Source organism: Micropterus dolomieu, linkage group LG12 (assembly GCF_021292245.1).
Source record: "Micropterus dolomieu isolate WLL.071019.BEF.003 ecotype Adirondacks linkage group LG12, ASM2129224v1, whole genome shotgun sequence".
In the NCBI taxonomy this organism is placed as follows: Eukaryota; Metazoa; Chordata; class Actinopteri; order Centrarchiformes; family Centrarchidae; genus Micropterus; species Micropterus dolomieu.
In genome coordinates, this window is record NC_060161.1 from 39,172,700 (window position 1) to 39,183,135 (window position 10,436).

A 10,436-nucleotide genomic window follows, 5' to 3' on the forward strand; every position below is an offset into this window, starting at 1 on the left:
GGGAGAGAAAAGCAAAATGGTTCGATTCAGTTGGATTAATACGTCTTTATTTGTGATACTGGTGCTTCAGTTTACAGGTAAGGTCTCACAAAACATGAATAAAAGAAACATAACAAAACATCAATAACAGTATTTAAGTATATAACATTAATTTAAGTTTGCTTGGTTTGTTTTGAACACGGAGTGTTGAGTTTATTCTTGGAAAAGGAAAATACTGTATGTAGTTTGTTGTATTTGATGTTCTCCTCACAAAACTATAAAACACATTCTTATTACAGTTCATTTTTTTATGTTTATATCTCATCTTCAACAGCTGTAACTGGACAGAACTCCCTCTCCTTCACTGTCAAAGTTGGAGATGAAGTCACTTTGCCTTGTGAAAATGTGATAAATAATCAGGACAAGTGTGACGGTACTTCCTGGGTTGTCAGTCGTTATATTGAGACAACAGAGCTGGTTACACATGGGAAGATCAGTAAAATTGAGATTTCCAAAGCTAAATCAGACAGAATGAGTGTTACAGAGAACTGTTCTCTGGTTATAAATAACGTCACAGACGAGGATGTTGGTCGTTACACCTGCAGACAGTTCAACAAATCAGGACAACAACAAGCTCCAGACTCTCTGGTTTATCTGTCTGTTATTACCAGTGAGTATTTCCATCATAATGTTTTCAGCTCAAACTGTCTTGTTAGAACAATATACTGAAACATTACAATAATTATGATCAGCTGTTATGAAATTAACTTTACTCTTGTTGTCTTTCTCTCACAATATCTCCATCTTCACCAGTGAAACACTTTCAGAACAATGATCAGGTCAGCTTGTACTGCAATGTGTTTACATTTGGCGAGTGTGGACACACAGTCGAGTGGTTGTATCAGGGCGATGAGAACGACACGGCGACATCACAGGGTTCCTGTTCAGATATTGTGGTATTTACTCCTCGTCTTAATCAGAATTCAAACTATTCTGAGTTACTGAAGTGTAACGTGACAGATAACAAGAGTGGACAGATGCTGCTGTGTAGCGTTGGCCTCCAGTCCTCATGTCAGAAAACAGGTACATTCGGTTTTATATGATGAACATTAAGATTTATGATTAGAACCTTATTCTTTCTCTTGTATTTTTTTAATAATTACTTGTGTTATTTCAGTTCGTACGTCAAAATCAAAAGGTATCACAACAGAGGGGAGAAACGAAACTCTACTCGCAAAGGTTGAAACTACATTGAAACAAGGTAGTGACTCTTACATCTCCCTCTCTCCATATGAAGTTTAAAGTAAGAATGAAAAGCCTGTTTGTACTTCTTAACCTCTCATATGTTGCAATTTGATTTTGGGAAGACATTTTTTTGAGGGGTTTCATATGAGTTGTTTTTAGGTTTTATTTCACCACAAAACATTTCAGCATGTTATTGTATACATCTTTATCATATTAAACTGCTATTTAATGATGATTTCTAGAAAACATTCAGAGTGAGATAAAGTTGATGCAGACATGATAGATGTGTTCACTGATAGACGCAGGCTTAGTCCAACAGAAACTGATTTACTTTGTACAGAAAGTTTCCAAACTTATGTAAAAAGCTAATTAATAGAACAGAAAACTGCATTCAAAATATTTTTAATGTACAGTTCCAGGTTGGTGGCGGTACATCATTGTGTCTGTAGTTTTAGCAGCACTCTCAATAAGTGTTGTGGCGGTCAAAATATGGACGAAAACTAAAAGGTGAGAGCAACCTCAAGGGAAACTGTTCTAATAAGATGTTTTTTAAAACAAAACTTTGATTTCCAGAGTCAAAACTACAAGTCGACTCTCTTTTGTGTTTTCAGGGAACAAAACACAGATGGATGAAAATGTTGTGAGTTTTAAAGCTTAATAATCAAATGTTTATAGAGTTTTGACTGCGCAATACCTAAAGTGTTGTAAATGTTACCGTTACATTTACACAACTGCAACTGAGTGTAAGAGAAGTAAGTAAAAAAAAAAAAGAGAAGTAAAATTATTCAACTGTCTCAGTTTTTTACTATATGTCTTCACTTTGTAGGCGGCTCCTCAAGATGGTGTTTCGAAGTTACACCAAGGTGCCCAACCGTAAGGCCCAGGTAAGCTGTCGGATTGGTTATCCAAAGAAAGAAGTCGGAGCCAGCAAATTTAATGACAATTCATCCAATAATTGTTAAGACATTTCACTTAAAACCACAAATGTGGTGCTCAAGGAAAAATCAGGGAATCACCAAAATCATCAAGGTTCGTTCTTTGTGAGCGATGAATGTCTGTGCCAAATATTGTGCCAATTCATAAAGTAGACGTTGACATATTTCACAAAATAATTCAAAACTTTGAACTGCTTCTTGCTCTAAAGGAGAAGTCAAAGAAGTCAGAAGTTATTAAGATTCATCCTCCTGGACTCGAATGTCTGAATAAAATGTCACTATAATTGATCCAACAGTTGTTGAGTATTTCAGTACTTCATTTCTAAAGTACTGGACGGGCCGATCAACTGGCAGACACATATATAAAATTTGTGAGCGCTTGTGAGGACTTTGTAATAAGTTGTCTTGCATTGCTGTCTGTGGCAGTGTGTTACAGTGTGATGTGTTCTGAGACAAGGATTTAGTTACTTGTGTTGTGCTTATACAGTTTTACACTGTACTGTGGCGTATCACAATGAGTTCTGTTGTGTTTATGCATGTTTTGATGTATTTCATTTAATAATTCCCTGAGTTTATTTGCAGTTTAATGTCAGGATGATGCTTTGCACTGTTGTCTGTCACTGAGTTGGATTACAACATGCTGAATGTCGTTGTGCCATGTTATGTTGCTTAATTTATGTTTCGTGCCGTTTCTCTTTTATTTCAAATGTTTTTGGTAAAGATGATGATGACACAGTGACTTACAGCTCTTTGAAATTTTCTTCGTCAGCTGGAGCATTTTCACCACCGTCAACAGACTAAACAAATAAGAGGCTGCAGTGTAGTTACAGCTCATATCACTGCAGTTACTGATAGTTGACAAGAAAACAAGTCTGGTTTTTTTTGACGAGAGCTTTTATGAGAATTCACTCACTGAGTGACTGATATGTATAGATATATTTAGAAAATTGATCACAATCTAAATCTGGGAGAGCATTAATATCATTTATATTTTTGTACATAACCCTAATTCTCACGTCACATTAATGACTTTGTTATTGACACAGGAAGGAAAAGACGAAAAACCTGAAGCTTGAATCAAGTTGTTATTTCTAGCATATTGTAGTTTTACCTTTCAGATGAATATGTGACCATGTTTTTGTGTTACAAATATTTTATACACTTTTTTTCATGATCAATTGCTTAATTGCTTTAAAGAATTTTGTTTTCACAACAAAATATTTCAGCCATCAAAACTCTTGTATTTTATGATTAAATAAATAGTGAATACTGGATTTACAGGTGACACAAACAAGCCTCTGAAAGAACAATCAAGCTGCTCCGCACTGTCTGCTCATAAGTTTATGATGACGTGTCAAGTGTTGTGTTCACAACTTGTTTCCACTTCCCGCAAGTGGCCAAAAATAAATCATTATTGCAGGTTTAAGGGTGAAAGTGAAGAGAGACTCAGTCAAGGTAAGGCAGTACTGTGTAGTGCTTGTAAAACATGAAGAAAATGAACAGGGGATTTAAGGAACTGGTGAAGGGGAAGGAAGAAAGGGATGGGGGGGGGGGGGTATTCTGTGTAATGTCCTTCGAAGTCTTGTTATTCCACCATTTGACATTTGGTGGCAGCAAAGTGCCAAGAAACAGCTTCCTGCCATCAAAATACAGGAAAGCAGTGCTTTGCAGGTAATATTCCTTTTGTTGTCCTCTTTGGTCAAATGTTTAAAGCCTCTGACCAGAGCCAGCAGCCCTGATGGGTGTGGTTGGATCTGGAGCCACACCCATCAGTGATGTCACGGTGCTCTGGAGTACACCTGTGCATCACTGCAGCAAGGTGAGAAGGTAAGCCACTGGAGGGCAGCAAAACAAGCTTTTTAGGAGGTGTTAAGGAAAATTGATTTGAGATAGTTTTGGGGGAGAAACACTGAATGTAAACATAACTGTGTTTACCGGAAAACCCCACAGGGTGCCTTTACCAGGTGTCAGAGGTAGAAATAGCCTCCTTAAAGGTTATCTTATAGCTGTTCTAATTACTGTTTTAAAACGGCACTTGGGAAAAGTAATAGGAAAGAGAAGAGGTAGGGAAGGAAATGAGGAATCATAAATGGTTACTCAGTCTTAGATTTCCTCTCTCATTCTGCATTCAGCAGCATGTTGCTTTCTGTCTGCCTTCCAAATGGGAATCTGGGAGAGAAATCCCTCTAAGTCGGTAACCCTGAGCAGTGATCGTGGGTGAGACGGCTCATTACGACGACCAGCTGCTGTGTCAGACTTCCAAATCAAGTCTTAATGTTCGAAAGCCGGCAAGTCATGTCTGCCAGAGAGAGTAAAGCTTCTGTAAAGCCGCCTGCCTCCGCTCTGCTCGCCATGCTAAGCCGCCATGACCATATGTGCAGTACAGAAAAACTAAATATAACTGAGGTTGACGTCGGCAGCATGAGTACAAGTTTCGGCAGAGTCAGCTGTGATGAATTATTTGGGTCTCTGGGCTGAAATAAAAATGTTTGCAGCCTAAGTTCAAGAGTCGGTTGTTCTGAACATGGACAGATTGACAGAAACACAGAAACACACTGGATGGAGAGCATTTTAGGACAATACGTTAAATTTCCTGAAGAACTTTGACCTGTATGCATGCTAAATTCAGCTTCCTGTACTATAAAAGACTGGCCAAACCAGAAAGTGGCAGTGAAATTAATCCACATGTTTTCACGAACTTGTCGTTGCTAAAAACTAGTGGCTGTGATTGTTTCTGTGAACTACTGAAGCTGCCGAGCGAAAGACAGAACAATAAATTCACTCAGTTCATTCAAAAGACATAAAGTATTTGTTCCATGACTACTGTCTTAATACCATGTTTCTTTTGAGGAGCTGTTTATTCTGTGATTCAGTTTGGACTCTCCAGTCCTCCGTTCCCTTAAAGCTCAGCACTGCCAGGTCACCAAGTTCAGTGAAACATTTGTGTGTATTTAACACAAGTGAATCCACTGAACACTGTAATTCCATCCATCCATCATCAACCGCTTATCCTGCATACAGGGTCACGGGGGGCTGGAGCCAATCCCAGCTGACATCGGGCGAAAGGCGGGGTACACCCTGGACAGGTCGCCAGTCCACATCGCAGGGCCACACATAGACAGACAACCAGTCACGCTCACACTCGCACCTACGGACAATTTAGGGTCACCAATCAACCTAGGCTGCATGTCTTTGGATGGTGGGAGGAAGCTGGAGAGAACCCACGCGGACATGGGGAGAACATGAAAACTCCACACAGAAAGGCCGGGGGAACCGGGGTTTGAACCCACGACCTTCTTGCCAACCACTGCATCACTGTGCCGCCCACTGTTATTCCATTGAAATAAATTTGTTTTTAAAATGCTGGTGTGACCAGGACATGTGGCACCTGAATGCTAACATTAACAACATGAATGCTAATTTTCAGCATTTGCCACATTTTAAAGTTTGGTAACGTAGAACTGAGCCCGACAAGCTGAGTCTGTGATTTCCACCGTTCAGAGGACTCTGACATAGTTTCCAGCTCTCTTATTACACCATGTGATAAACACTTTGGTCAAATCTTCTCTTGTCACGCAGTGTTCCCGCCATTGTTTATTTTATTACTCTTCTTGGCGCATTTTCATTCAGATCATCACTAAATCATAGCTAAAGATGTTTTAAGCAGAAATGCCTCCAGTATGCAGAATGCTGGGCCCAACAAACTCATAAACTGGACAGTAGGCTGGAATAAAAACGTCCTCAGGTCTGTTGAGGTCAGCGACTGTTCGGCCGTCCAGTTTTGGGTCCGGAACATTCCACTTGGTTACTGCATTTGTGAGTTTTGGAGTCAATATATTAAATAGTACCAGAGGGAATGTGCAATGTATTGCACCCTCGGTGCATTCGGCAGCCAAGGAAAACATACAGTGGGAGGTGTCACCATGTGAGTGTGAGGCGAGGATATTTGTGTAGATGACTGGACTGTGCAGTCTGGTTCTGGTCGAGAACGAACCCAGAATTTTCCTTACAGGTTGCCGTCAGATATACATCGGTGACCGGGAAGCTGAAGCATAGTTAGGCAGAGTTTATTCGAGTTACTTTACCCTCCTCACTAACTGTCTCTCCAGAGGATTAATAACTTTAACTGTGCTGTGTGGACAAAGTTTGTTGAAACACATAAGACTGTTTGAAATTCCAGTGGAGGACCAACATTTCTAAGTACACCAAATATGTCAAGAAGAATTTTGGGGAATTTACAAAATGATCCATCCGGTAATCTCATTAAATGTAGCACTAATTTTAAACAGCATGTATGGCTTCAATTAGGAGTAAAATACTTTATTAAAGTGACAGAAACGCACATACTGAATATATACAATAAGATTTTAGATTCCAACCACTATTTGTAAAATGAAAAAACATATATATCCACCTCTGACACCTCCATTGGTGGTTTAAAAATAGTTCTTTAAACTAAACAACATTGTCTTCAAAAACGTGTGAGCATTTTGTGCTCTAACATCGCTATGATAGTTAAAGTTTGGTTAAATTTAGGCAATAAAAACCTTTTTGGTTATGGAAAGATCATGGCCATGGTTAAAAGAAAACAACAATGACTGTCAATAACAAACAAATCCACTGATTTCGGCAATTTCATTGAAAGGAATTGATTTCGCTGTGAAACGTTGTTTTAAATGCTAGAAAAACTAGAGGTTTTACTGAAATGTGGCTCACATGCAGCTCTTTATTCCTTCTTATGAGTCCATTACAGCTTCTGTTTAAAGTTTTGCTGTTCTGTGCACAGAATATGTATGAATTGTAAAATTAGTAGCTTTGAAAGTGACTCTCCCTGCCTATATCTGGTCCATCAGCCCACCGACGGGCTCAAAGTGTCTCAAACAGATGATTGATGTGAAACTTTCCCCCTAAACATAAACACAGTCAGTGTTTTCAGCTGTGGATGATCCATCTGGGAAGAGCTCAGACCACTGCAGAAGGAACTTTTTTCCTTTTCACTATTTTTACTGCGTTCATTTAAGTCCCACTTGGGTCATTTCGGTTGAAAGTGAAGAAAGATAGCGCTCAGCCCTCACAAGATGTTTGCAAGCTTGTCCTGCAGGTGCTTTTGCAAAGAAACTTACAGTTAAAATTGCAGTAGGTTATGTGTCTATGAGAGAAATGGCCACGGTGAAGAAAGACAAAGTTGTCGACTAAATGCTCCTGCTTTTTCATTTATACATATAAAAAAGATTTTGAAAGAAAACCCATCAATGCTTTAGATTACAGCCTGAAGATTACAGTGTAATTATTTAGTACATATGAGATGAATCATGAACCAGGTACCTACACTAGGACAACAATATAAGCACATGGTAAGAAGACTAGAAGTTAAGGAAGAAGGAAAGCCTGTAAGCCTGGAGCACAAACCTTTCCAGTTATTTGTCACTGCATTTCCCTTTAAAAAAGATCTAAATTTGTTGCTCTACAAAGACAGATCCCTCATATTTCTGTGTAAGTATGTGTTTCAGCACTAGGTGGCAGCACTCTGCAGGCCATTCCTGCACTGTGACTCTCCAGACACTGAACACTTTTCATGTCTGACAGTAAAGAAAACCATGCAGGAATCCGTCAGGCTGTTTACACAAACTGTAGCCTCACAGTTTCACCCCTGCTGTGTGTTTATACAGCCTTTAATAGTTTTCACAACAGGGACTTTAAAAACGGTATTTCTTTGTCCTCCCCCTGAAATAATTCTTAATAATCCTGTAAGAAACAAAAAAACAGCAAAAAATATTGCCAGTGAACATAATCCAGGGAGCAATTATATTTCCTCTGAAGCATATTTGTCAAAATAAATCAGTATATAAACATAATTTCAATGACACCGATTCGTCCCTGAGGATCAACCGTTTTCCATGAAAATGATTGACCCAAATGTGGCGTAAATATTGACAGTCAGAGAGTGAAGCCTAATTTTTTCATGATGCCATTGATTTTGAATTTTGTGCCACCAGCAGACCAAATTTTTAACTTTGGCCACAACAAAAGCTCTTAATTTTAGGAGGGAATAGTCATGCTTCTCTGAATGCTTTAATTAAGTAATTTTTTTATTTATTATTCAGTTATCATTTAGCTGATACTTTTATCCAAAGTGACTTACAATTGCTGCACATGTCAGAGGTCGCACCCCCATGGAGCAGTTAAGTATCTTGCTAAGGGACACACTGGTGGATGTCAACAGTGGGAATCAAACCCCGGCCTCCCATACCAGAGGTACAGTATGTGTCTTGTCCACTGCAGCGTCACCACCTCTATGTCTCTCTGAATGCTGCATGTCCATAGGTGTCACTTACACTGGGGACGCTGGGTGCCCCACCACTTTTTGAAATGGCTGATTTTGTCCCCACCACTTTTTGAAATGGCTGATTTTGTCCCCACCACTTTTGGAAAGTAATGTTAAAAACAAATGAAATTATTAGATTTTTTGCACAATAAGAAAACATGCAATGCAATGTAAATATCTAAGAAACAAATGTAGGCTACATTGTCCAAGAATTCTGTGTTTCCCTTTATAAATAAACCATTCAACCATAAATTAGTGCGGAAAATCTCTCTAGAATGCTCAAAATCTTCTTGGGGAGGACCACCAGACCGCCTAAATCATATATCACATCAGTGAATACTGATTTTAATATATTCTTGTCTTGTTCTCGTGACCCCATTATTGTGCATCATCTTGTATCGTAAGTTAAGTGTATCACTGCACCCCTAATCCGAGCCCTTAAATGTCCCCAACACTTTTCAGCACAGAGTGAAACCCTTGTGCATGTCTCTCTGGATGCTGCAGGTCTCTCTGGACGCTGCAGGTCTCTCTGGATGCTGCAGGTCTCTCTGGACGCTGTAGGTCTCTCTGGATGCTGCAGGTCTCTCTGGATGCTGCAGGTCTCTCTGGATGCTGCGTGTCTTATACATACAGTATGTTTGAAGATTGATACCTACCTGTTAGATTTCTGCCTCTGAAACTCACTCTGCTCTCCTCTTTATAAGCCTGTGTGTTGTTTTTGCAGCTGAGAAGAAAAAGAGACTGATCCAAATCTCCATTATTCCACCATGATGTCATGAAGTCAGCTCCACCCATGTGAGATATTACTTCTGCCTGTTGTGTGAAGTGAAGCAGCCCAGCCAGCGATTGGTCGTCTTTGATCTCAGCTTCACAACGTGCCGCTGGTCTCCGAGGCCTGACACTGCACCCTGTCCTCCGACGTCAAACTAAGATCCGTCTGTCCGCTGTGACTGTACACAAAGAGAACTGCAGACAAAACACGGGGCTGAGAAATCCCACTCCTTCAAATCTGTCACTGTCTGTGACGCCCCCTCACCTCTGGATATGAACCCAGCACACCCGGAGGACCACAACCGCTGATGCAACAAGCTCAAGGCGAGTTTGGCAGCCATCTTGTTTTTACAGCCTCTCCATTTCTATCTGGTCTAGCTGCTAGACATGCAGTCACTGTCAAATTCAGGCTGCATGCACATGACCAACGTTCTTCAGAACACAATGCAGAAGCAGAAAGTAGAGCAGCTTTACATCAAGACGTAAAGAGAGCAAACTGAAAAATGTCAGGGTTTTAAACAAAGGATCTTATATAGTTGAGGATATGGCAGCAAGGAATGATTATTTTCATATCAATTCATATTGTGCCATGTATTTTATATTAATAAATCACAAAAATCTAATTTTCATTTATTAAATTCTCCATTTTATTCATTTTTTCACTCATACTTCCTTTGTAAGCACATTACATGCTTATGTTAGCTTAGGGTCTTCTGAATCCATAGATACCAATCACGTATTTCAGGGAGATCAGGTTGTATCAAACCACATCTCCATTACATATGGTTTATAAGCCCAAATGTATAAATAGAGAAAACTGACCAAAAAAGGGCTTAGGTCTTAGAGGGTTAATTAATTAATTTGTTAATCTTTAAAAAATGTCAGGAGAGTGAAAAAACGACCAACAGTCCAAAACCCAAATATATTTAATTTATAATGATATAAAGCTGAGAACAAATACTTAGAAGCTGCATGGAGGGAAGAATGTTTGACATTTTTTGCATGAGAAATTGATTAACTAATTGTTAAATTTGTTGATTATTTGACAACAGACGTATCGATTAGGGCAACAAAATGTTCTTCACTCATCATGTCTGCCTTGCTTACATCCAGGTGAGATCAGGTACAGTGGTTAGCTCATTGGTTGTGAATTGGTCACCAAAGAAAGGGTTCAAGTCGAT

The 10,436-nt window shown here is 39.4% G+C and overlaps 1 protein-coding gene across 1 annotated transcript; it reads left to right on the forward strand.

Annotated features, from left to right (window-relative positions):
- LOC123981079 lies at positions 1-2,447 on the forward strand. The gene is made up of 7 exons (XM_046065708.1): positions 1-77; positions 314-649; positions 793-1,062; positions 1,157-1,240; positions 1,674-1,731; positions 1,836-1,864; positions 2,051-2,447. Exons 1-6 carry the CDS (start codon positions 17-19, stop codon positions 1,855-1,857), a joined length of 831 nt encoding a protein of 276 aa, XP_045921664.1. The 5' UTR covers positions 1-16; the 3' UTR covers positions 1,858-1,864; positions 2,051-2,447.
- The last annotated feature ends 7,989 nt before the right edge of the window (positions 2,448-10,436 follow it).

Coding starts and splice junctions, on each gene's coding strand:
- LOC123981079 (XM_046065708.1), top strand. CDS start 17: ATGGTTCGATTCAGTTGGATTAATACGTCTTTATTTGTGATACTGGTG. Junction 650..792: donor TTATCTGTCTGTTATTACCA/GTGAGTATTTCC, acceptor CATCTTCACCAG/TGAAACACTTTCAGAACAAT. Junction 1,241..1,673: donor TGAAACTACATTGAAACAAG/GTAGTGACTCTT, acceptor TTGTGTCTGTAG/TTTTAGCAGCACTCTCAATA.